General features: G+C 39.0%; 1 protein-coding gene across 6 annotated transcripts in view; it reads left to right on the top strand.

Annotated features, from left to right (window-relative positions):
* Positions 1 to 24,493, top strand: part of R3HCC1L (R3H domain and coiled-coil containing 1 like) — a 72,692-nt gene extending 48,199 nt beyond the window's left edge. For 5 of the 6 annotated variants that reach the window (XM_036336400.1, XM_036336401.1, XM_036336404.1 and 2 more), the window contains 6 exons: positions 197 to 1,989; positions 8,485 to 8,660; positions 14,284 to 14,354; positions 15,270 to 15,365; positions 15,847 to 15,987; positions 23,716 to 24,493. In XM_036336400.1, coding sequence (XP_036192293.1) covers positions 211 to 1,989; positions 8,485 to 8,660; positions 14,284 to 14,354; positions 15,270 to 15,365; positions 15,847 to 15,987; positions 23,716 to 23,783 — 2,331 coding nt within the window. In that variant the 5' untranslated portion in view covers positions 197 to 210 and the 3' untranslated portion in view covers positions 23,784 to 24,493. Of the gene's footprint in view, positions 1 to 196; positions 1,990 to 8,484; positions 8,661 to 14,283; positions 14,355 to 15,269; positions 15,366 to 15,846; positions 15,988 to 16,809; positions 19,443 to 23,715 lie in introns of those variants that run through there. The other variant, XM_036336405.1, reaches the window with a different exon arrangement.
* Positions 24,494 to 26,680: the final 2,187 nt, after the last annotated feature.

Genomic DNA, 26,680 nt, shown 5'->3' with positions numbered 1-26,680 from the left:
GATAAAATTTATGGGCAGTTTTGGAATTTTATTAGTTGCTTATGTGATTGTATTAATTATTTTATGGCAGGTTTTCTTTTAACTTGAAGGTTTCTGTAGGATGGATTAGTAGGCCCGCTAACTTTTTAAAAATCTCTTGGTTCAATACATTGTAATTTGTTTTTTGTAATTAAATCATTCTCTCTATTTCTTGCAGATTGAGGTGGTGCCATGCAGCAAGAAGCAGTGAGATGCAGAGTTCGAGCCAGAAGGCCTGACATGGCACTTTATGTACCTAAAGCTCGAAGGGATGTAGTACTCCTCAAGACAAGGGATGAGGAAAAAAGCTGTGGTTCACCTAATTCTGTGGTGGAAGAAGAACAAAAAAATTGTCTCTCCCAAAAGGAGATCTTTAGAGAAAAATCTAAGACTCAAAGACTAAGTATTTATCCTGACAAAAAGGAGCACAATCGTAGGGAAGGAAAGAAATCTTCAACAAAATTAAGAAAAGACATGTGCCTTCAAGAAAACAATGAGGTTAGGGTTTGTACTAAGAGAGGAGCCACAGAATCCAAAGAAATACTATCCCAAGGACATCAGCAAGGAGTCCTAAATTCTGGGACTGTTCCTAGTATACCTTTACAAAGACATTTTAAACCAAAGAAGGCAGAGTGTTTGGAGGTTGAAACCACAGATGTGACAGGACACGAGAAGTTGCCTCTATCTCTGTCTTGTTCAGAAATCTGTGAGGCTCCAATTTTAAACAGACCATTCCAAAATGTGGAATTCTGTGATTTCAGTAGGCTCGAACTAAGTCGGGAAACATTTGAAAACAGAGATTTAGAAAGCAGAATTGAAACAAATGCCAACGTTGTAGAGATATCTGGAGTTTTAAGACCTGAGAGTATGATTGGACCAGTAAAATTAAGCTCTGATTCTGGAATTGTGCAACAAGGCATGCAAACATCAGGTGGAATGTTGAAGCTCAGCAGTGGAGGCATCACCACTATTCCTGTTCCTGGAAGTCCAGATGGTGTCACTGATCAACCTTGTGTAGACTTTGAAGCTGAGAATGTTGGTGACATAGCCAATAGTATAGATTTCATCTTGGGTCAGAAAGGTATAGATTCCATTCCTGAGACAACGGGTCACATCTCTCATAAAATGACTTCAGCCAACACATTAGAGAGCACAGATGGCATTTTTGAGCCAACGATGATTAGAGAGTGTGAGGAGAATGACAACACTGCTGATGAGTTATGCATAAAGTATGAGCCTTCTGACACAGCTGCTCTTGCTCATGAAACAGATATAGGTAATGGGTTTAAGAGTGTAGGTGACATTACAAATAAGGCATGTATGATGGACATTACAGATCCCATGTCTGATCAAATAACTGTAGATAGCCCTTGTGTCGTTGCAGTTAGAATAGCTGGTGAAGCCTATAGCAATACAAGTAGTTTCTCAGAATATTTAGAAATGAGTACAGACATAACCCCTTTTCATGTAGCTAGAGGTGGGAGTGACACTGAAAATTTCAGCAACCTCACTGCTTGCTCAGATAGTTATGCTGAGAGTATTTCATGTAGTTTCACAGAGTCACTAGGAAAGTTGACAGAGAGCTCGTCAGATTGTGCTTCATCCTTGCCTATAAAAAAGATCGCTGGTAGTAATTGTAACGTCTCTTTGGACTCTGAACTCAGTATGTTAAATGGGACAAAAGTACTTTCAGATAGTGCCTTGGACAATGATCTAGATTGTACTAGTGATATAACGGAGGCATTGCATGTACTGAAAACTGAAGAGTTCAAAACAAAAGAGGAAGATGACTCAGAGAATACAGAATTTGGTATGTCCTTTCCTGGTATAGAATCAGTTTCTATAGAGACATCTATGGAACCGAAAACGACTGAAACTTCTCACATGGAGGAAAGTTCAGCTACTGAGGAGAGCTGGGAGTCCATGTTTAATGATGATGGTGACTGCCTGGATCCACGTCTTTTACGAGAGGTATGTTTACTGGAAATTGCTTGATGCTTTGATAATTTGTAGATTCATAGAATTTAGGATTTTGGAGACATTTGTGTACATTCACTGATTTACCTCCAATGTAAGGGTTCCTGCAATACACATAGGATTATAGACTGAGAAAAGACTATCTGGTAGATCTTTAAAGAAAAAAATAGGCAGAATTGAGTGATACTTATAACAGCCAAGTCCTGAGTGATTTAGTGAATAGATTAAAGTGATTTAGTGAATAGATTAAAGATGAATTTAATGGATACTGGCTGGCTATTGAGGAATACAGAGGGAAACTTCTCAAAGGGGCTTTTCTGTGTTGACAAGATATATTTTACACAGGCCTATTTGAGGGGAGGAGGATAGTTTATTATTGTTTATTTTATTTTTCCAGTAGATGTTCAGATGTTTTTAGACACTGTAGAGTGAAAGAATTAGAGAAAGGAAGAGTAAAGTAAAGGAAGGTATGATTGTTTTTTAAGGAATTTATTTTGAGTTAAAGAATAAATGGTTGTGGATTCTATATAGAAAATATAAGTGATAATGACACATGCTGGCTAGTTAGAGTTCATAAATACAGAATGTTAGGTTTTTTGTATCTAAATAATTTATAAATTATTTAGTTAAATATTTTCATTTTCTTAATTTAGACAACATTTAAATTAACATAAATACAAACTACTCCCCTTTCATTCCTTATAGTGGTGAGTTCACATAACCTTTACCTGAAATGAAAAAAATTATTTCCCTATAAAATCCCCAATTTCATAAATGAGGAAATTGAAGTTTAGTGATCATACCTTTAGTAAAGGGAGAATCAGGATTACAGTCTAATTCTATCTTACTCCAATATTTATATTCTTTTTACCAGACCACTTCCTCACCTATAAAATAGAGTTTTGTTTGAGTGATTCCAAAGAGCCTTTTAAATACTGATGAGTCTTTTGTTTCTGAGAGTTAAACCAGAAGTACAGAAAAATAATCACACGCATGTGAAAGAGACACATGATACTGAAAAGGTCAGCCCATTGGACAGAATTGACTTTCCAATACCAAGCAGTTTCTTCTCACTCTTAGAATGTGTTTGCATGCACACCTACCTATACCACAGTTAGCACTTCTTATGGTCAGATCAGCAAACACTATCTTAAACACTCCTTAGGAAGAAATATAGAGCAGAAAGTACCTGTGAATGGGCATTCATGAACCCCTTGAAATTGCATGAAGTTTTTATAGGTGCAGTTTTTCATAGCTTTCATCAGATTCTCAAAGACAATGGTCCCCATAATATGGTCCCTGGACCAACAGCATGAGCATCACTTGGAACATTGTTAGAAATATAAACTCTTTAGCCCATCAAGTGATTCTGATGCACATAAAATGAGAACCACTGCTCAAAGGTAATACAGAAACTTAAATGTATTTCAGAAAGTGAGTGTGGTAACTAGAAATTACTGTTAGCCCATAATTAGGAAAAACAACTGTTCAGAGATTTTAGAATCAAATTGGATTCAGAAATACCAATAATGGGGGAATTTGGGTGAATATAGAGAAGTTATTAAGGATCCACGCATTGGAAGATGGTCTTAGTCTGAGAAAGGAAGCAGCATTCATAGGAGTTGGGAAAGGGAATACCTGAGTGGGTAGAGAACATAGGTAGGTACACATAGAGAAAGGACAGCTTCCTGCAAAAGAAGGGCATGGCACACACAGCCTTTAACACATGGTAGAACTTGTTAAATATTCACTGAATGGATGTAGGCTATAGGGGAGAATTAGAGATCTCTTCCTTTTTAAGGCAGCCTCCAGATGCTTTCAAAACACAATTGATGCCCGGCTGGTGTATTTCAGTGGTTGAGCGTCAACCTATGAACCAGGAGGTCATGGGTTCGATTCCCAGTCAGGGCACATGTCTGAGTTGTGGGCTCAATCCCCAGTGGGAGGGGGTGCTGGAGGCAGCCAAACAATGATTCTCTCTCATCATTAATGTTTGTATTTCTCCTCTCTTCCTCTCTGAAATCAATTAAACAAACAACATAATTGCTGCTAGAACTTGGATTCTGTGTAGTAGCTTAGGGATATGGTTTTATATCCAGGGGGCAGGGCAGTCAGGTGGGTAACTGTTTTTCAGGTCTTAACACTGTTTAGAATAGGTGCAAAAGAATGTAGGTAACTACTTAATATTTTGAAGAGCATAGTACTACAGCCAGAGAGGACACTAGCATGTCCTAAAGCTGGGAATGGCAGGAAAATGGAGTATGTAGTGTTTTAAGCCAAAGACAGCCAGTGCCTGGGTGTTGTGTTTGGATATCTTCTGAGGTGCTTGATAAGAAGTGGATCTATGTTGAGGGATGAGGATGGATGAGAACAAAAAACGAGATGGAGAGATGGATTGAGAATGTTGAAGCAGATCTAACTTTAAACTTTGGTCTCCTGTGCTTTGGGTTTTAGAAGATGTAATAATAATAATGTTGTTAAAAGATGTCAAATCCAATAACATTAATAGTCCTTTGGCTACTATTACACTTAATTTATTATTTGTATTACTCCAAACATACTTTATTAAAGGTTAAACCAGAATGTCTCCCTACTTTGAAAACTTTCCAACCAAAGATGTTTGGCTCTTTTCCCAGCTGGCCTGTTTCTTTGTTGACAATGGCTAGACATATGGAGGTTTTTTCTAATACTTCTAATAGGCAGGAAAGTATGCTATACAGTAGGGTGTGGCAGCCATTGGCATGTGAAGCAGTTTCCTGTGATGTTTGAACCTCTAAAATTGCCTGAGGAGCATAGAGAGCATAGCTAGGCCATTATTGAGCTCCCAGAATCTTGATGAGTCTCTGTAGATCACACTTAATCTTCTAAAGCCATGGTATGGGATGCCCAGAGACTTAAGTTGATAATTTATATAGAAAAGGATATTGGCATGACCTCTTTTAACCTTCTGAGTGTTGGTACAAGAACAAAGGAATTATTACTGTCTAAATAAAACTTCCTTAGCTTCTGTGCCTCTCTCTACTGATCGGCAAACTTATTGGTAGGAGGGTTACTATCTTTTGTTATTAGTTCCAGCTCATGTTAACAGACATATATTTGATTTTTTTTTTTTTTTAAGCCTCACGGGGGAGTGAAGATATTTTTTCTATTGATGTTTATGGAGAGTGGAAGAGGGAGAGAGAGAGAGGAGAAAGAAAAACATCGATGTTAGAGAGACAAATCAATTTGTTGCCTCCTGCACATGCCCTGATGGGGGGTGGGGATTGAACTTCCAACCCAGGTATGTGTCCTTGACCAGGAACTTAACTTGTAGGTTTTATATTTATTGTTCTATGAAATACAGACTAAGAATTGTATGTTTTGCTATTATTAACACTGCTATTTAATCAGTCCCAGAAGCCAAAATGCTTAATAGTTAGCTTAAAAATGGGATATAATTATACAAATTCAATTTTGCGGACTAGGTTACAGCAAAGGACCTTAATCATATTTTCTTGCCAGATCACCCTCTTTTCCTTTCTCTTTCTAATCAGTTCTTAGTATTTATATTTCGGAGGTATTTTTATAGTCATGCATTGTTTACCTTTCACAATGCATTATTTAGCCCCAGTTTGTAAATGCATGGACATGCAGTGCTTTGTTTTGTTTGGTTTTTTTTGCAAAGTAGCTCTGAAAGTCAACGCCATAAATCCAAAAATGAAATGAAGGAAACAATTCTAATAGGATAAAAAATATTTAGAATTAGAATTAACAGAAGACATACAAAACTTGTACTTTGAAAATTGCAAAATGTTGGAAGAAATTAAAGAAGACCTAAATAATGGAAAGACATCACATGTTCATCTCTGATTAATAAAATTAAGATACTTCCCAAATTCAAATGGAAATGCAAGGGACTCAGGATAACCAAAGTGATTTTGAAACAGAAGAACAAAGTAGAAAGACTCAAACTTCCTGATTTCATAGCTATTATAATAAAACTACAATAATCAAGACAATGTGGCACCTGGTTTAAGGGTGGACTTGCAAGTGATTTAAGACTCCCCTTGTTTCTGGGGCTCTGAGTTATTAAACTGATATACCAGCCCACTCTAGGCTTTTAAGACTTTGTTAAAAGTTTAGCTGATAATCTTCTTGCTCACTTGTGTGGTGGCCGCTTCCCATGATAGGTCAAAGGCAAACGGTTTATATGTTCTGTTTCTCTTTGGAGGGACTTATCATTCTGTGGACTTTAGTTTTCTTGGTTGTCTTGGATTCTCAACTGTTTGTTGAGCAAATTCAAGAAACGTTATGATTTTATAGATCAGCTGCTCTTATTGGTATGGTGGTAAGAATACTCTCTTTGTACTTTCTGCATCCTAAAAGTGGAAAAAGCCCTGGCTGGTTTGGTCAGTGGTTAGAGTGTTGACCCGAGGAACAAAGATTGTGGGTTCAAATCCTAGTCAAGAGCACCTACTTCAGTTGCAGGTTCATCCCTGCCCCGGGCAGGGTGTGTGCAGGAGGCAACCAATTGATATGCCTCTCTCACATGGTTCTTTCTCTTTCTCCCCTCCCTCCCTTTGTCCTCTCCCCTCCCTCTTTTTCTCACTCCTTCCTCCCTCCCTCCTACTCTCTCTAAAATTCAATGGAAAAAATATCCTCAGGTGAGGATTTAAAAAAAAAAAAAAAGTGGGAATAGCTTGGCCTGTAATAGATTCAGCACTCAGTTAAATTTTGTTTAAAGAAGGTTGAATTCATTGAATATTTAGGTGCCATGTAGTATGCTAAGCACTTACTGCATCATTTCATTTAATCCACACAGCTGTCTATGAGGTATAAATATTACTATTATTCCCATTTTTTAAGATGTAAAACTGAAGCCTAGTGGAGAAACGGAACTAGAGGCACTTCATTTTTTGTTGGTTTTACTTAAATCACCTTTCCCCTTTCCTCCCTCCTCAATAAAATTCTTGAATCCATTTTTTACTTCTCCAAGGAAAGGAAATACAGTCCTGGCATTGCAAACTCTCATTTCCTCATTTGATGGGAAAAGGGGCATGGTATAATAGAGGGAAAGCTTGAAGGCATCTAGTTGGGCTTTTAATTAACAAGAAGACACTCTGAAGGCTTTGGATGGTCAGTATTAGCATCTAGGTTCTGTAACAAGTGAATGACAAAATGGCTTTGTTGCCACTTTCCACTTTTCCCTTTCCCTTCTGTTTCTAGTGTAAAATAGTTAATAGCCTTTAGTTTTTTCATAGGATAGTAGAATTTTAAGGTTGTTGGGTGTTTGTTTGTTTCTTAGAAAAAGAAAATAGCCAAATTTAGTACGTACATATGTATGGGAACTTCGCATATATGAGAGAGAGACCCCAAATGCATGAGAGGTTCCTAGAATGTTTAAATATTTTTATTACTATTAATTTCTTTACTAACCTGCTATATGGCAATTATTTAAGGTAGTTCTCATTCTAGGGACTTTAATTGTAATTACTTGAACCAATTAAATTTGCCTTAACAAATTCCTTTGTAAGCTAAGGTCAACAAAAGGTGGACTAACAAAGTGTTTTTATTCTTAAGTTTTTGTTTTTGTTCACTTCCAAAAGAAAGACTATGAGATGAGTCTGATCAGTAAGCTCAAATAATACAAACATTATTAATTGATCTCTTCAGTTATTTTCTGAAATTCATTTTCCACGATGTGCCATTTGTAACTCACCACATTAATCATTCCACATTTTCTCACACAGTAGTTGATAGATGCAAGTTAAGTTTCATGCATTGCCTGTCTTTGCTAGAAATTCAATACCTTTTCAAGTATTTCACATGTATTATATAAACTGGGTGATAGAACCCTGGTCATTGTATTTATGAACAGCATTAATACAGAGACAATGTTAAAAGTTAAATAATAGGAACATGGAGACTAGGAGGAAGATTGTTTGGGGAGAACCCTATATAATAAAACCCTAATAATGCAAATTGACTGAATGGTGGAACGACTGGCAGAATGACCGGTCACTATGATGCCCACTGACCACCAGGGGGCAGATGCTCAATGCAAGGAGCTACCCACTGGTGGTCAGTGCACTCCCACAGGGGGAGCGCTGCTCAGCCAGAAGCCAGGCTCACAGCTGGCGAGCACAGTGGCAGTGGCGGGAGCCTCTCCCAGCTCCACGGCAGCGCTAAAGAACAGCAAGCTGAGCAGTAAGGAGCAGTGAGCAGGTGGGCGGTAAGGAGCGAGGGATCCCTGACTGCCGCTGGGGGGATGGGGCCTAAGCCGGCAGGTGGACATCCCCTGAGGGGTCATGGACTGCAAGAAGGCGCAGGTTGGGCTGAGGGACACACAAAACTCACACACACGCATGCACACACACACACGCACGCACGCACGCACGCACGCACGCACACACACCAGTGCACGAATTTTGTGCACCGGGCCTCTAGTACTAGTATTATATAATGCTCTGGCTTGATGTGACAGTCACTAATATGCGTCTTCTTTCTTAGTTATCAGGGAATATGAAGAATACAAAAAGCATCCAGGAACCTAGATTTGATTATTATAACAGTGAAGTTCCTGATATTGACCTCAGTGATTGTGAATTCCCACATGTCATTGAAATTTATGACTTCCCTCAAGAATTTCGTACTGAAGACCTCCTACGGGTTTTCTGCAGTTATCAGTAAGTATTGCAAATGGTTGGGGATGTTAGGGAAAGTGGGATGAAGTTTTCTTTAAAATGTCTTCTGAAAAATTATCTCATGTTTTCATATTCCGTTGTTAACTTTAGCATCAAGTTTACTTATTGTCTTTTCCACGTCCGTTAGAAATGTTGTGTATTAAACCACTCTTCTGCTAAATCCTTACAAATGCTAAATAGCCTTTCTAGACAATTTTTAGCAGTTAGGAAGACCAGTATTAATGATGACTTCTAAATCTGTCTTCATAGTGTATTTAGTTCATTTTATATTGTAATTATTGATATACTCTTGAATAAGGTAGAGGTTAGGAGTGCAGACCAACCCACACAGTCAGAAATCCACATATAACTTTTGACTCTCCAAAAACTTAACTATTAAGAGCCTACTGTTAACTGGAAGCCTTACTGATAACATAAGCAGTTGATTGACACTTATTTTGCATGTTATAAGTATATGTACAGTATTTTCACAAGAAAGTAAGCTAGAGAAAAGAAATGTTACTAAGAAAATCATAAGACAAAGACAGTACATCCTATAAAATAAAGAGGTAATATGCAAATTGATCATCACTTCAACACACAAGATGGCCACCCCCATATGGTCAAAGATGGCCAGCAGGGGAGGGCAGCTGTGGGTGATGAGGCCTGCAGGGGAGGGCCGTTAGGGTTGACCTGGCCAGCAGAGGAGGGCAGTTGTGGGCGATTAGGCCTGCAGGGGAGGGCAGTTAGGGGTGACTGGGCCAGCAGAGGAGGGCAGTTGGGGGCGACCAGGTCTGAAGGGGAGGACAGTTGCGGGGAACCAGGCCTGCAGGGGAGGGCAGTTGGGGGGAACCAGACCTGCAGGGGAGGGCAGTTGGGGGAACCAGGCTGGCGAGGGAGGGCAGTTAGGGATGACTGGGCCAGCAGTGGAGGGCAGTTGGGGCCGACCAGGCCTGCAGGGGAGGACAGTTAGGGGCAATTGGGCCGGCAGGGGAGCAGGTAGGCGTTGATCAGGCTGGCAGGGGAGTGGTTAGGGGGTGATCAGGCTGTCAGGCAGAAGCAGTTAGGGGCAATCAGGCAGGCAGGCGAGTGGTTGGGAGCCAGCAGTCCCAGATTGTGAGAGGGGTCCCAGATTGGAGAGGGTGCAGGCTGGGCTGAGGGACACACACCCCTCCATGCACGAATTTCGTGCACCAGGCCTCTAGTTTATAATACTGTACTATATCTATTGATACTATAGGTTTTAAGAAATTCAAACATAAATATTAATAAATTCACATGCAAGTTCAAAACCATCCATGTTCAAGGGTTAACTGTATTTGGATGTATGCCTGACATCCTTTTTTGTATGTTTACTTGTTCCATCTTTTTCTCCTCTTTCTTGCCTTCTTTTGGATGGATGAGGTATTTTTTTCATTCTATTTTGGGGGGAAATGATGCTCTGTTTCTATTCTTTGGTGGTTACTTTAGAAATTACAAAATGCATGTTTATCAGTGGCTAAAGTTAGTATTTTCACACTCTTCCCAAACACTGTAAGAGCTTTTAGCTTCATTCCCCAATTCCATTCTTCACTTCATCTCCACCCCATTTTATATGCTACTAGAGGCTCAGTGCATGGATTTGTGCACCGGTGGGGTCTCTTTGCCTGGCCTGTGGGGATTGGGTCAAAACCAGCTCCCTGACACCCCCCAAGGGGTCCTGAGTCATGAGAGGGCGCAGGCCAGGCTGAGGGGACCCCACCAGTGCATGAATCCATGCACTGGGCCTCTAGTATGCATATAAGATCTTTGGTTAATCTCTTCCCACCCTCCCCTCTCTCCCCTTCCCTCTGAGATACATTGGTATGTTCCATGTTTCCATGCCTGTGGTTTCAGCTCCTACATTGAGCATATGCCCCCTGATGGTCAGTGTGTGTCATAGCTACCGGCTGGCTGGTTGACCAGTTGCTTAGGCTTTTATATACATAGATTATGATTGAGCATTGTGATTCTTTTTTATTTATTTATTATTTTTTAAAAAAATATATTCATTTTTTACAGAGAGGAAGGGAGAAAGAGAGTTAGAAACATCGATGAGAGAGAAACATCGATCAGCTGCCTCCTGCACAACCCCTACTGGGGATGTGCCCACAACCAAGTTACATGCCCTTGACCGGAATCGAACCTGGAACCCTTCAGTCCGCAGGCCGATGCTCTATCCACTGAGCCAAACCGGTTAGGGCAGCATTGTGATTCTTTTTAATTTTTTTCTTTTAAACGTTATTTGATGTTACTGTTTTATATATTCAGCATTCAGATTTACCCATTTTCTGTGTTCTTCATTTATATCTTCTTGCACCTCATACCTACCATCTGAAATCTTTTTATGTAAGTGTGGGACAATTATTTAGCATTTACTTTAATGATAGTCTGCTGGTAAGAAAGTAATTTTTTTTTAAAATGGTTTTATTTCAACTTCATTTTTGAAAGACGTTTTTGCAGGATATAGAATTATAGATTGGTAGTTACTTTTCTCTCAGAAACTTGAAGTTATTATTTTACTGTTTCCTGGCATTCCTTGTGGAGGATGAGAAGTCATCTCAAAGTCTAGCAACTGTTGCTTCTGTATGTAATTTTTTTTTTCCTTTGGATGCTGTTAAGGCTTTCTCTTTGTTTTTGGTGTTCTGAATTTTCAATATGAGGCTTTGTGTTTCTTTTTATTTATTCATTCTGAGATTATTTGGGCTTCTTAAATCAGTGAATTAATGTTTTTTATTGGTTTTGGAGAGTACCTCACACATTATCTCTTCAAATATTGCCTCTGCCAGTTTCTCTCTCTTCTGCCTTCTCTAGGATGCCAATCAAATGTATATTAGACCCCTCACTTGATTCTCATGTTAACTGTCATATTTTTTATTTTTTTCTGTTCATTCTGAGTAATTTCTTTAGCTCTGGTTTCCAGTTCACTGATTTTTTCTTCAGCTGTTTAATTTGCTGTTAAATCTGTCCATTGAATTTTTAAATTTCATTTTATGTTTCTAATTTTTCAAAGTTCTCTGTCTTCTTCAAATATGCATAGTCAGTTTTTAGTGTCTTGTTTTCTCTAAGTATTTTCAAAATTTAAAAAATTTCTTCAAGTATATTAAACATAGACTGTATATAGTTTATATCTGGTAACTACTTTACCTGAAGTCTTTTTTAGTTCTATTTCATCAAATTTTCGCTCATAGTGCCTTGCTTTTTAGTTCCAAGATTGCAGATTTAGTTCCAAGAGCTCTCCATTTTCTTTACAATTTTATTTATGGAAATTGATGCCTCCAATAAAAGAAGAGGATTTCTCCTGAAAGGATTTGTGTTTTTTCTACCAAGCACCAAGGGCACTAACAGTTCAGGAACACTGTAAATTAAATTATTGATTTGAGGTTATTCTGACCACTCAGTTAGAAAGTCAAGTGGAGAATGATAAAAAATGATTGTTACATGTTTCAGCTAGTTTAACAACACTTATAAGTGCCCATTCACTTGACAGTCTTTGATGTAGTGCCAAGGCCTTTTTTTTTTTTTTCTTTAATTTATTTGTCTATTGGTAAAAGACTTTTTGTATATTAGCATCATATTATTCCAGTTTCATTTCTTTTAAGTGGAGTAAGAACTTTAACATACTTTCAGAATCATCTGAGTGCATATTGCTTATAGGGTTAAATGTTTACTCTGTCTTTTATGCTGTTTTGCCCAAACAGTTGTTAGTAGTTTCTTAGGATTTTTAGTGACTTCACCTTTCTCTGGTCTTCCAATGCATTCAACTAAGTTTTTATAGACAATTAAGACCCAATATCCAGAGCCTATTCCATATAAAATGTATAATAGATTTTAAAAAGCAGTCAAGATTAAATCACAAATTAGAACTACCTTAGATTGTCATTAATAACAATGACTTTTAAAACCAAGGATCAGTTTTGATGTCTAAACTTGGACGATTTGTTAATTCTAATGAGTTATTAACTTCCCTTTGATTTGTTTCTTTTTAATCTTACCTGTAAGACCTTTTTTCTTATCAAATCTAAAAACATCCTCGAAAGAGAGGTATTTTAAAGGATTATAAATTCTAAAGTCTAAAAGATTCTCCAGAATACATCTAGATCTTTTTGTATCCTTTTGTAAACTATCTTATGATATATATTTTTACTATTGAATTTTTTCACAGTCTCCAACCCCTGTGGTCACTTTATGCTATGGTTAAACTTATCCTTACATTTAGGAAATTTTCTAACTAACCATCAAAGTTTCCTTTATTCTATTTCCCTTAAACGAATTTTTTTATCAAAGGAATTTTTTTTCTTCATTTGTTTTTAAAGAGGGAAAATATTTTAGCAGTGGACTTTTTTTCTTTATAGTACTTTATAAAAATAGAAAAGGCCATGATCTGTAATAATGCCTGTGAGTCAGATACTACAGGCAGCTTTGTGTTTTAATCATTAATCACCATCTTCATTAATATTAATAATTTTTTATGAATATTGCTATTAATAATAAAAAATAATCAGTGCCATTCATTTACTAAATACCCCCTGAGTGCTCAATACCATGTGCTCTTTGCCTTGTCATGGATGATCTTATTTCCATTTTTACAACTCTGTGAGGAAGTACCATGCCTATTTCTACAGATGAGGAGACCTAGCTTCAAGAGAGGTTAAACTCAGGATGGATAGCAGAACCTGATTCCATTTATATCTGAGGCTTAAACACTGTGCTCTTTCCACAGTACTATATTGAGTCCATGAGCAATTTTAAGCTCCTAGCTCAGTAGTTCTCAATCTTGGCTGCACATTAGAATCACCTGGGAATCTTCTTAAAATCCTGATTTCTGGGCCTCACCCTCTGGAAATTCTGTTTCTTTGTTATGGGGTGAGGCCACAACATTAGTAACAAAGAAATAGAATTTCCGGAGGATGAGGCCCAGAAATCTGGATTTTAAAAAGATTCCCAGGTGATTCTAATGTGCAGCCAAGGTTGAGAACCACTGTCCCAGCTAAAAAAAAAAAATAGCTGTCATGCCATCATCCTGATAGTCCTTGTGTTAACTATATAACTGTGCTCCAAAATAAAGGTGTTTTTTAGACTAGGGCAGGCAGGCTTTCTGATAACAGTTCTACTTTCTCTCCATTACTTGATTTTTTTTTTTTTTTTGAATGATTTGTCTCTCTGTTTCTCTCTCCGTCTCTGTCCGAAGCCTACATATGCATTTAATCCAGGTGACCTTCCCTGCCTTCTGCCTCCTCTCTTATTCTTCTAACCCTCCTTTGCTTCCCCTTCATACCTCTTCTTGTTCTGTGCTCTTAAGAACATCTCTTGTAAAATAGTGTGTTAAGTACTTTACCTCTCTAAGGGACTTGTGAGGATTAATTAGTTGATGCCTATAAAATAACTGAGAATGTAAAATACTCCCAGGTAGTTCTTTATAATGGTATTATTGCTTTTAAAATTCAGAGGCTTCTATCCTCCAAGCTGTTTTTGTTTCATTATCCCCATTCCACCAATGTGCTGTTGAGTGTTTCTCTCTCATCCTGAAATGCTTTATGAGACTCTGTTTGAAAGATGTTTCATAAAGTAAATTTTATGAAATAAAAATTGTGTTTTTTTGTTGCAGGAAGAAAGGATTTGATATTAAATGGGTGGATGACACACATGCCCTAGGAGTATTCTCCAGTCCAATTACAGGTATTTACTCAATGGATTTCAGTGTTATTTTTTTTATTGTCTATTTTTTTTATTGTCTATTGTCTACTTGTCCTAAGTTCCCTTTTATTTCAGCCAACCGGCATTTTATTCAGCCAGCATAGGGTATTTGGCAGATACAGGTTTTTGAGGCATGGTATTTTGGTACTCATGTGCTTCTCTTCTCCCTTTTCACCTTAATCCAATGGTTTAGAGAAATAGGCAGCTTCTTTCAAGGTTATTTGCTGCATAATTGTTTGTTTCAATAGTACATAAACGCCGAAACCGGTTTGGCTCAGTGGATAGAGCGTCGGCCTGCGGACTGAAGGGTCCCGGGTTCGATTCCGGTCAAGGGCATGTGCCTGGGTTGCGGGCACGTCCCCGGTGGGGGATGTGCAGGAGGCAGCTGGTCGATGTTTCTCTCTCATCGATGTTTCTGACTCTCTGTCTCTCTCCCTTCCTCTCTGTATAAAATCAATAAAATATATTTAAAAAAAAAATAGTACATAAACAGATTATAGGTAGATATTTAAGAAGCCTGTGTGACTAAATCTTATAATATTTAAGATTTTTTCCCCCAGACAAATGAATTTGCAGTAGCCCCTTTAACCAGCTATATAGACAATATGCAAACCAATGGGCATGGCTCTATTTCAGTAAAACTTTATTTACAAAAGTCAGGTGATTGGCTGAACTTGATTACAGAGCCATAGTTTGTTGATCTCTGGTCTAAAATAACCACCGCCAGGTTGTTCCTTACAGACTTTCTAGAGCTTACCGTCTCCTTTGCTTGCCATGAAAGAAAAAATAAAAAGCACATAAAATCTAGGGAATACTTTTTAAGAGCTAGTCTTAAATTTTCATTTGCATCGCTCTTTTTCATGTCCTCTGCCTCCTTGTATTTCTTTCTCTTTGCAGCTCGTGATGCTCTGGGTAGTAAACACACCATGGTGAAGATCCGGCCCTTGTCACAGGCCACAAGAGCAGCCAAGGCCAAAGCTAGAGCTTATGCTGGTGAGCCTAATGTCAGGTGTTTTTTTTCTTGTTAATAGTAGTTTACTGTTTTTTCAGCACTTGAACAGCATCCAGAGTAGTAAAGACATATGACTTTTATTTTTAATGTTAAAAGACGTATGTTTTTAAAAAAAGTATAATATAGAAAAGGCTGTGTAGTAAATGTGGCATCTGAGCAGCCACTTGGAGAGAATGGGTGCTAACTGTAAGCAATGCAGCAGTCATTTTCTAATGACATCCTTATATAGTTTACCTCTGTGTTTAGTTGTTTGATAGAGTCACTGTAAGAAATTGTGTTAATACAGATAAAGAAGCCAGGGTTGTTTGTGCTTTGCCATGTTAATTTCCTCTGATCATCTATCAGGCTCGAATTAATTACTGCTGATGCAGCCCTTGTTAGTCTATTTTGTATGTTAATTACTGAGTTAAATCATTTGGAGCTAGAGTGCTTTCTCTTCCTTACTTTCTTTCTCTCATTCAGAGTTCCTCCAGCCAGCAAAGGAGCGTCCTGAGACTTCTGCAGCCCTAGCTAGAAGGCTAGTCATCAATGCCCTTGGGGTTCGAAGTAAGCAGAGCAAAACTGAACGGGAAGCAGAGCTCAAGAAACTGCAAGAAGCCCGAGGTGAGTTGAAGGGATGGTGTTCTTCTCTAGTCCCTTTAGAGCAGTGGTTCTCAACCTTCCTAATGCCGCGACCCTTTAATACAGTTCCTCATGTTGTGGTGACCCCCAACCATGAAATGATTTTCATTGCTACTTCATAACTGTAATTTTGCTACTGTTATGAATCATAATGTAAATATCTGATATGCAGGATGTATTTTCATTGTTACAAATTGAACATAATGAAAGCATAGTGATTAATCACAAAACAGTATGTAATTATATAGGTGTTTTCCGATGGTCTTAGGCGACCCCTGTGAAAGGGTCGTTCGACCCCTAAAGGGGTCTCGACCCACAGGTTGAGAACCGCTGCTTTAGAGCTAACTATATTGCATGCGTTAAAAAAAAACACAACATGAAGATCATTTTTTTTGGTCATTTTCATTTCCGAGAAGCCTCCCAAGTATATTGAAATTGCCTGCCTATTCCACACACCAAGGCATCGTAATCCATTTACTTACTATTGTTTTCCAAGATAGGTTCGGTCTTCTCAGCTCATCCATGGCTTTTTCTATAGTTCTTGCTCCAAAGGCTGAGAAAAATTTTTTGTGTGCAAACATATGGTCTTCTAGGTAGAAAACATTATTTGCTGTGGTTTTACTGGGCCATGATGGTCATGCTATTATCAAATGGTTGAGATCTTACATAGAAGACAAATTAAGAAAAAGCCAGCCACTGGCATTGATGATGATAACTGTAGGAGTTATTTTTTTTCTTAAAGACAGTCCTGAGTGGCTCCATTAGAGTACATCTAGATTAACCTAGCTTCTGATTATTTTTCAGTACAAGAGTTCTCAGAAAATATTTCAACTGATTCACAAGCAGTATTTTTCTTTACCTGTAAGTTTTAAGTTGAGGTTAAAATCTCTCTTCCCATTGTAGGCTATTGACTTGTCTGTAAAGGTTTGGGATTCTGGCTTTGTACTTAAGTACTTTTTATCAACCTTCAGGCTTTAGACATTCTTATTGCCTTAGCCCATGATCTGTGGAATCTGTGAAGGCAATTTATTCTGAAAATACCACTTACTGAAAGTAACTTCATTTTTTCATTAAACGAATTGAAGTTTCAAACTCTTTGTTTATTGCCAGTCTAACAAGGCCATTAATACTTCCTGTCCACTCGCGTTGGTGATAGCAGGGAGCTTACAGACTCTCGGCTGCACTGGCCAGATAACCAGTGACAGAGTGTGTCATGGCAGGTGCTAGAGTTTCAGAGTATAACCCAACTAATTTTTGAAACTTTAATGATTATAATGAGGCAGTTTTTATTTTCCCAATGCATGGTTTACTCAAAGGCCTCATAGAAAATAGAAATAGGGTAGGATTCATCTGCTTTTTATAGATGGCAATAACATAATTAGGCTAAAGGAGAATGTGCCATGTCCTTAACCCTTTATTAATTGGTTATCTTTGAAGAAAGTGATTTCTCTATGATAACCACAATTATCAGAAGATCAATAGAGGGTAATAACAGTAATATCTATAGAAAGAGATATGACTTATTTTTTTTTCAGTATATCATGCTTTTCTGTGTATCTGTACCGATACTGCAGCAGCAGTTATCCATGGATGTCATTTGAGTATTCCCTCTACTCTCTAGGCACATCAGCATGCAGCTCCACTTGAAGTATTTGTTTTAAGTACTCAGCTATACAAAGGACATTTCAGTGATGTAATTAAAAATGAGACTGTTGGTTAAGTGGGACCCTGTTACTTTTTAAATGAAGACCTTTAGGTGTGAATAGAGACCCACTGTGATAAGTTCCTATTATCTGTTGGTGCTGAGGCTGTACAAATTATAGAGGACTCTTCCTTTATTATGCTTCAGAGTTTTCACATTCTTCATATCTGAGAAAATACATATGGAAAAATCCTGATTTACCTCTTTCTGGCTTCTTTATATACCTGGTATTGAGCAGATTCTGTTACCTGTCTACATGTACCCAAGGCTTCTCACTTAGCAAATTATTCTCTGTGGAAATTAAAAGTACTATTTAGGTGTTAAGAACAGATATTTTTGTTCCAGACTTACTTCCACCAGGGGAGGAGGAATCAGTATAGCATAGTGGATAATATAGACTCTGGCATCAGATGACCTGGGTCTACATCTTAGCTCTCTGTTTATTGGCTGTGTGATCTTGGGCAAATTAGTTACTCTCTGTTTCCTCATCCATAAAATGGAAATCAAGTGAGAAAAACATGAAAGATACTTAGTCATCTTAAAAAATCATAGGAATACTCTCCTTTCTGTTTCTGTAGGTCTGTAACTAGTATGTGACAAATGTTAGCTGCTCCTGTTTTTATTAATACTAGTAAATATTATATGGTGAGTCCAGTGCAGATTCCAGGGCATATTTTTTGTCATTATTCTTTTTATTTTAAATTTTATATAATACTCAACCAATTACATTTGCCAGTTATTGAACACCTGCCCTGTGCAGAGCATTATGATCCATATTTAGGAGAATTAGAGAGTTGATAAGATTTTGTTTCTCTCCTTAAGACTGACAATCTAGTGAAGATACCTGCTTTGAGTAAGGAAGAAAATATGAGCCTGGTATTCTAAGCAGTTGTTTCTCCTCTCACTTTAGTTTTGAAGATTTTAAAATGAAAAGCCATGGCAAGGTTTTAGTTGATTAAAAGGATTGGAAGGAAACTTCAGGTAATGTAACATTAAAATAACTGTGATGGATGGCTTTATTTCCAGTTTAGAGATGGCCCAGAGAAGTAACTGGCCTAAGATTACCCAGCTGGTAAATTGAGAGGAGACATTTTAGCCTAGCCCTCTCTAATTAAAATATATGCTCCTTCTGTAATACTTGTAATCCCTCTTAAAGGATTTTGGGGCAATTAAAAATTTTTTTACCAGAAAAAAAAGTACTTAGAAAATTTTAAGGTCTTCAGAAAATAAAATATGACAGGCTTCTTTTTAGTTATCTGTTGCAGTGGTTAGCAGTTTTCACTGTCAGAAAATTTTTCCTTTGGTCTAACTTAAATCTGTATGATAGTTTAATCCAGATTCCTCTTCTTTCTTCCTCAGTAGAAATAGAGAATGTCTGGATACCATTCTATTCTAACAACCTTTAACTAGAATGATTAAGAGCAGATCATTTAGGAATGTGGTTTAATAGAGTTTTTGCCATTAACTAATTGTGTGGCCATGGGCATGTCTGTGTACCCCAGTTTCCAACAAAGCGACTTACCTAACCATGAAGAATTTTTTGAGTACAACATAAGTTGACATGTGTAAAAATGTTCAGAAAGTGCTTTACAAATTCAGGATACTATTATTTATGTGATTCCTGGGGAATTATTCATTATAATAATACTAGAGGCCTAGTGCATGAATTTGTGCACCGGTAGGGTCCCTAGAGGCTGCTGTCCGGGAACTCCTTTCCTTCCCCCGGCTAGCCCCGCCCCCTGGTCAAACTCCCAGATGACCTCCTGGTCGAGGGGACAATTTGCAAACTATGCTTTTATTATATAGGACTAGAGGCCTCGTGCACAAATTCGTGCCAGGGGTGGTGGTGGGAGGGTTCCCGTTGGCCGGCTGGGGGGAAGGGACTGCAGGAGGTTGGCCAGCCAGGGGGAGGATCACGGGAGCTTAGCTGCTGGCCCCAAGGAGAGAGCCGGCCCTTGGCACCCCCCCCACCCCCGGGAAAAAGGCCACATCCGCCACCACCCACCCCCAATTCCCTGCCGCAGCCCAGGGCCTCAGGAGAGGAGGCAACGGTCACCCAGCTTGGTGCGGAAGAAATGGACACCGGCTTCCATCGGCGCCCCGCCACCACGCAGTTTCCCGCCTCCCCTCCTCCTCCTTCCCTCTCTGCCGCAGTGGCGGCAGGAGAGGATGGAAGCAAAACAAACCCTTGTGTCAAAGGCTGACTTTCAATAGATCACAGTGAGGAAGCTGCTCTGCTATATATGAAACCCCAGCCCAGAAGCAGGTCTCTACCAATGGTTTAGCACCAGGGGCCAATGGGGGTCTGCTAGCCGAGGGGAGGGGCCACAGGAGTCTGGCTGTGGGAGCGCACTGACCACCAGGGGGCAACTCCTGTGTTGAGTGTTGCACCCCCTGGTGGTCAGTGTGTGTCATAGCAACTGGTCGACCAGTCATTACAGTTGTTCAGTCATATCGGTCGCTTAGGCTTTTATATACACTGAGTAGCCAGATTATTATGACCACCTGCCTTTGTAGGCACGTTAGCTATAATTTCATGCTGAAATTGCTAGAGGGCCAGACCATTATAAATAGGGAAGCAGGTTGTTTACCACAACAGAAGTGATTTTTTTTCTGAAGATATGGGTAAACAACGCGACTTAATAGCCTTTGAATGTGGGATATATTTGAACGTGAGTGGCCAGATTATTATGACCCATCAGTACTTTGTTGGGCCACATTTTGCCTTTAATACTGCGGTTATTCTTCTTGGCATTGACTCCACGAGATGTTGAAAGGTGAGGCGAGGAATCTGACACCTGCCTGATGAATAGCACTGTTCAGTTCTGTGAGATTTGATGGTTGTGGAACCAGCTGCCTGACGGCTCATTTAACTTCGTCCCACAAATGCTCAATTGGATTGAGATCTGGTGATTGTGGGGGCCACCTAAGCAAGGTAAAGTCTCCCTCATGTTCTTGAAACCACTCCTGCACAATATGAGCACCGTGGCATGGCGCTTTGTCTTGTTGGAAGAAGCCATCTCCGTTGGGATACGCCATCAACATGATAGGATGAATTTGATCAGCAACGATACTTAGGTATGTTGTGCTATTCAGACGTTGTTCCACACAAATTAAAGGGCCCAAATCGTGCCAGGAAAACATGCCTCAAACCATAACACTGCCCCCACCTGCTTGAAGGGTTGTACTCATGCATGTGGGGTGCATGCTTTCATGCTGTTTCTGCCAAATTCTCACTCTGCCATCTGCATGATGCAACTGGAAACATGATTCATCAGACCACATGACTTTTTTTCCAATGCTCGACTGTCCAGTCTTTGTGTCCCTGTGCGAATTGGAGACGTTTTATCTTAGTAACTGCAGATAGCAAAGGTGTTCGAACAGGCCTTCGGCTTCCATATCCCATAAGATGCAGTGTACAGCTAATTTGCCTACAAACGTCAGGTGGTCATAATAATCTGGCCACTCATTATGTGTGTGTGTGTGTGTGTGTGTGTATATATATATATACACATACACACACACACACACATATCCCACTTTCAAAGGCTGTTAAATCGCATTGTTTGCCCATATCTTTAGAAAAAAATCACTTCTGTTGTGGTAAACAACCTGCTTCCCTATTTATAATGGTCTGGCCCTCTAGCAACTTCAGCGCGAAATTATAGCTAATTTGCCTGCAAACGTCAGGTGGTCCTGATAATCTGGCCACTCAGTGTATATAGATTTCTGCCTATTTATTTTGCTGGGAAATGAAAGTTTTCTAGGTCAGTTATGTGAGTGCTTTAGGTTAATCATTTCATACTAATTCTTCCATTCTTGCTTAATTCCTTGCTCTTAAGGCTGCTGTTGCTCTTTCTCTCTACTTAGTTTACTTTCTTTAAAGGTTGGAGGTAAAGTTAATAAGCTTTTCTCATGCAGTCTATCAGCTATTATCTGCTTTCCTTTCCATTTAATACAGGGACAGCATGTTTCTTTATCTTTCTGTCAATATATTTTCACATTTTTTTAATTTTCTTTGTAGATATTTTCAGATATCAGAATAGTGGAAAATATGCTGGTTTGAGAATTATGTATGGACCTGGGTTCCAGCGTCAGTTTTTCACTGATAATGCAACCATAGGCAAATCACTTAAACCCCCCTCCAACCTTTCATTTACTTTTTAAAATGAAGAAAATATTTTTGTCTCATTCTAACATATTTTTCTATTCTAATCATGTTCTATACTTCTAAATGTATGTCTCACATTTTTATTATTTCTTTGTGCTTCTCAATTTGTCTCCCTAATCTTACTGGTTATTTCATATGGTTTACAACTAGACTTTCTTCTTATATTTACATTTGTTAATTGAGATCTACAGTCTTTTATCAGAAAGCATTAGGGCAGGAAATGTTTCAGAATTTTGTAATATTCTAATTTTAGAAAGATATTATGGTTATCTTAATACTTGTTTCATAACACCAAAATCAGACACATTAACACTGATATTTCTGCTACAGAGTGCATGACTAGTCACCCTAAATGGCATATGTGAAGGCTATAAATAGTCATATATCCTTCAGGTTAGATTTATCAGCAAATGAGTTTTGGCCCAGACTTTAAAAACAAAACTTTGTTTTCAGAACTACTTTGATTTTAGAATTGTGGATTCTGAGCCACTCTTCCCATATTTCCTTTCTGAGCTTATTGAAAACTTTTGAGTTCTAGTAATTCACTTTTCTGGGTTCTTTTTCTTAGAATCCAGAACCAGTGTTTGATTGTTTTCCTATAAGGTTGCCTTTGCCTTTAGATACCCTCCTAACTTTCCTGTTTGTGAGATCAGGACAGTACCTTCCTAAGAAATGTGCTGTTTCCTAGAGAATCCCAACCCAATTCATAAAGCCAAGTCACAGGGCACTGAATTTGCTGACCCCCATAATTTTTGCCTCTTGTAACTTTGCTGCTATATCTGGTCATGCCACAAGATGGTGCCCAAATAGCAGCGAATTTCTCTTTCTCACATGTACAAGTGCCAGTCAACTTCCTGACAAAGTTCTTTGCCCTTAAAGTACAGTCAGATATTTTAGTACAGGAATTTTATAAGAGGTTTGGCTGATTTGGAAAAGATATGAATAGCAAATGTTAACTCTAAACTCACCTTGTTTTCCATAATCCCCCTGGTTTATGACTTGAGAAATCTTTACAGACATTATCTGAAATAATAGCCCTTGGGAAGAAGAATTTAGACTTGTCATCTACATTTTATGGTGTCAAGATAAATGGCAAGCTATGAAATTAGAACTGGTATTATGTCACCTAATGAAGTGCTTGGGCCACTTCATTCATGTGTGGTCTGTATTTTACCCATTTTGGTGAAATTGTTAAATAAAACTAGGGTTTTATGTTAAAAATTAAAGATGGATTGCCCAGATATGTGCATTTTTTGTTTTTAGAAATAGTCCTTAGTTTTCCTCCATGATGTGTGGCCATTTTTCCATTTTGGAATTGTATATTCCAGAAGATTTCTGGTTCCTAAAAGTGCTCTGAAAATACTGAAATTCAGTTTCCCTCTGAAATATTTTTTCTGTAAGATTGTAATAAGATGTAACTAACGCCCAGGGCCTACCACCTCCATTTGAGCAAGAAGTTGGAAGAAGATTATTGAAATATATGGAAAGATCAGTAAACTGGGACTAATGGGCAATTATATGGAAGCACTAACACAGTTGAGAAATAGAATTAAAATAAATTATCAGCAAGACTAGAATCTGGGTCCTACTAGATTTCTGACTTATTCCATATACTTTTTATTTCTATTAGCTCCAGATCTTTCTCTTTCTATTAAGTAGTAATAGTAACATTTCCATTTAACCAAGTACTTGGAAAGTTAAAGATATTAACTATCCAGTTAGAGAAGACCAGGAAATGCAGCTCTCTCTTGATTAGTTTGCTTTGTAATTGGGATTAAGGGAAAGTCACTGGTTATATGACATACACTGCCACTTTTAACACTGCCCTAATTTACAGAAAGAAGACGGTTGGAAGCCAAGCAGCGAGAAGACATCTGGGAAGGCAGAGACCAATCTGCGGTTTGAACATCACTCAATGGAAAGGATAATTCCATGAATTCAGAAAATATTTCCATACTCTTCAGATAAGAAGATCCTTCCAGAGCTCTGTGTACATGCAAATGTGCATGTTAATGAAAGAAAGGGATAAAGTGATCAAGACAAGGACTGACTGGTGTAGAAAGAAGATAGACTCCTGTCTCTCTTCAGTTCTTTGGAATCACCTTATTGTGTTGGGCAAAGAAGGGAGCAATCAGCTAGTAAGAAACTTGGAAAATAGGACTTCCAGGAGTCCTCTGGACAGGAAAAGTCATGTTAGCATGGGTCACACTTCCAGGATGTTTTAAGCAAATACGAAGCAGAGGATTTAAACCTGTGATGATGGGAGATTTAGGCCCTGCAAAACCAGGGTGGTGGTTAGTACCTCACAGAGCTGAGAACAGCAGTATTGAAGGGGAAGGGAGGGAGCAGTGTCTGGTATACTTGGGATTCACAGAATCTACACTTCCAGTTCCAGAACTCCCATATTGGTGAACTGCAGCAGATGAGGGTATTTGGACTCCAGAGTTTGTACTGAGAAGCTGAGTGCCTGGGGCTTCTCCAGCTGCACAGCAGCCAGGGACATGCCAGCTTCATTCCCCATAGGAAGCCAGTCTTGGGAGCTGTATGCTAGTTCCAGCTTGAGAAGTCTATCATGTTGTAAGAGGGAGACATTAAAGTCCATTTTATGACCTAGATCACTCTGGTATTTGTCAATTTTGTCATTCCCATAAAGAAATTGGTAAGCCACTCTCCTCATCTTTATCCCTTATAACGCTGTGTGTGGGTTCAGTGGATCTCTTGATTTTATTGTATCCATGAGCAGAGAGTTGATCATCTCTCTGCCCCAGAGTAGACTATAAACGTGCCTCTCCTGGGATTGGTATGTGGCAGTTCCTTTTCCCTTCTTGCCCTCTGTGCACCCAGACTCCAGCCTCCTGCTTTTTCCCCATTTCTGTCAAATCTTAACATCCTGCAGAAAATACCTGGCATGCAGCGTGTTCTTGGTGTGATCTTCTCAGCCTGTGCCAGAGGCACTTGGCAGGCAGTCCCAGACTGTCCATTACAATGAAAAACAGCCAGAATAAAACAAACACCTCTGGGCAGTGAGAGATTTCCTCCTAAAGGACATGGACAGGTCAGAGCTGTCACCTCGGGCTTTATCCATTTTATATCTGCATTCCCAGTGTTTTGGGAAAGTACTGCACTGAAGAAATGATAGTGCTAGACCTTAAGATGCTGAGTAGCAAGAAGTAGTGTTTCGTTGTGCTTTTAACTAAGGCATTAGCCTCATTTTTATATGATTTGGTGCCTGTGACAATGATGGATTATTAGCATTGCCTAGAACATGGTGGAGTCGGGCTTTTTTCAAACGTTCCTCAAATGACACTGGCCTTGGGTCTTAGTCCTGACACACTATCCCTGCTTCTATTCTGGTCTTGGGAGTCCTGTCACAATTTCTCAGCATTGTTTTTTTCCATCTCGGTCCATTCTGAAAGTGTCCCGTGTTTGTGTGTAATGCCTCCAGTTCAGGTTTGGAGGATTAAATCTTCTTGACCCTCTGACCCAGTGCTTAGACCAGTGCCCCTCTCTCTGGCTTGCAGCTGCACAGCTTGTGCTTTGACATCACAGAACAGACTTCTCTAAGGTAGGCATGTGTAATGGGAAAATGTGGCTGCATTTGAAAGGAAATGCAAGGAATTATAGCCAGGCTTCCTACTGAATGGTATACCTCTGAGGTATAGTTTTGCTCTGTGTTGATTCTTTAGGGCAGAGAGTGACCTTGAGCAGTAAAAAGATGATTGCCACTATCACTTGTCTTTGAGGGGACCTCCCCTTTCTTAAAGTATTTTAGTTTTAAATGGCATTATTAAAAGTAACACTGCCCCATGTTTATTGCCCAGTTTTCTTGTAGTCCTCATAATTGCTAGAAGTTACTTTTGTTTTCTCTCTAATGCTTTATACTAGGTGGCTAGTAGCTTGTGCTTTTTTTTCTTTGTTTCCCCCAGCTAACAACCATCCATCTCTAACTTTCAGATTTATCCTTATAACCAGACCCAGAGAAAGGACTTATTTTTTTCTTTTTAGCCAATATTGAAAACTGTAGAGTGCTACTGCTTCTACCCTTAGTAGAGAGTGTGTTTTTCATTATCTTTTTCTAGTAGTTGGGATTGATGTATACTGGCTAGAGGTAAGAGGTCCTGCCATGGCCCAGCATGGACTACATTGAGCTTGACCAGATGGGAATAAAATCTTTGGCTGTATCTAAACCATGCCTTCACAAGCTGAGCTAACTGGTGAGCACCCTGTAGCTGCCACTGGCTTCTTGTTAGATGTTTGAGAAGACACAATGCACTCTGCTATGTATATATGTTGCTTCATGTATGTTGAATGTCTGCATCCAGGATTATTGGAATTTATAGTAAAAAGGTACCTTCCCCTTGAGTTTGGATATGCTCTGCATAGAGCAAAAGTCTTTGTAGAGTAGAAATAATGTAGGCTTCTGAAGTTCCTAGCACTTTAGTTTCTCAGAGACTAAAGTATGCTGAGATGAAAGTCTTCTGACATTTTTGGTTTTGTCTGGAATTTGGTGGTTGGTATTCTGTTAACATTCCTCATCTAGTTATAAGTCATGCCAGCCACCAGTCTTCCCATGCCCTTCCCTTTCAACTCAGGTGTAACAGGACAACCCTTGTATAGCTTTTTCCAAGAATTAAAACTGGCTGCACCTATCAAACATGTGATGTGGGCAGCAAGACTGAGACCAGAGCTGGTGGCTGACTGCCTGGCCTACTTTTCTGGCTCTCTTGGAAACTGGATCCAGCCAGAACCTGTGGGTAACCTCCCTGCCTGAATCTAGCCATCAGTCACCGCATGCTCCCCCA

The sequence above is a fragment of the Myotis myotis genome, unplaced genomic scaffold (genome assembly GCF_014108235.1).
Source record: "Myotis myotis isolate mMyoMyo1 unplaced genomic scaffold, mMyoMyo1.p scaffold_m19_p_15, whole genome shotgun sequence".
Lineage (NCBI taxonomy): Eukaryota > Metazoa > Chordata > Mammalia > Chiroptera > Vespertilionidae > Myotis > Myotis myotis.
This window is presented reverse-complemented; position numbering and strand designations above follow the sequence as displayed.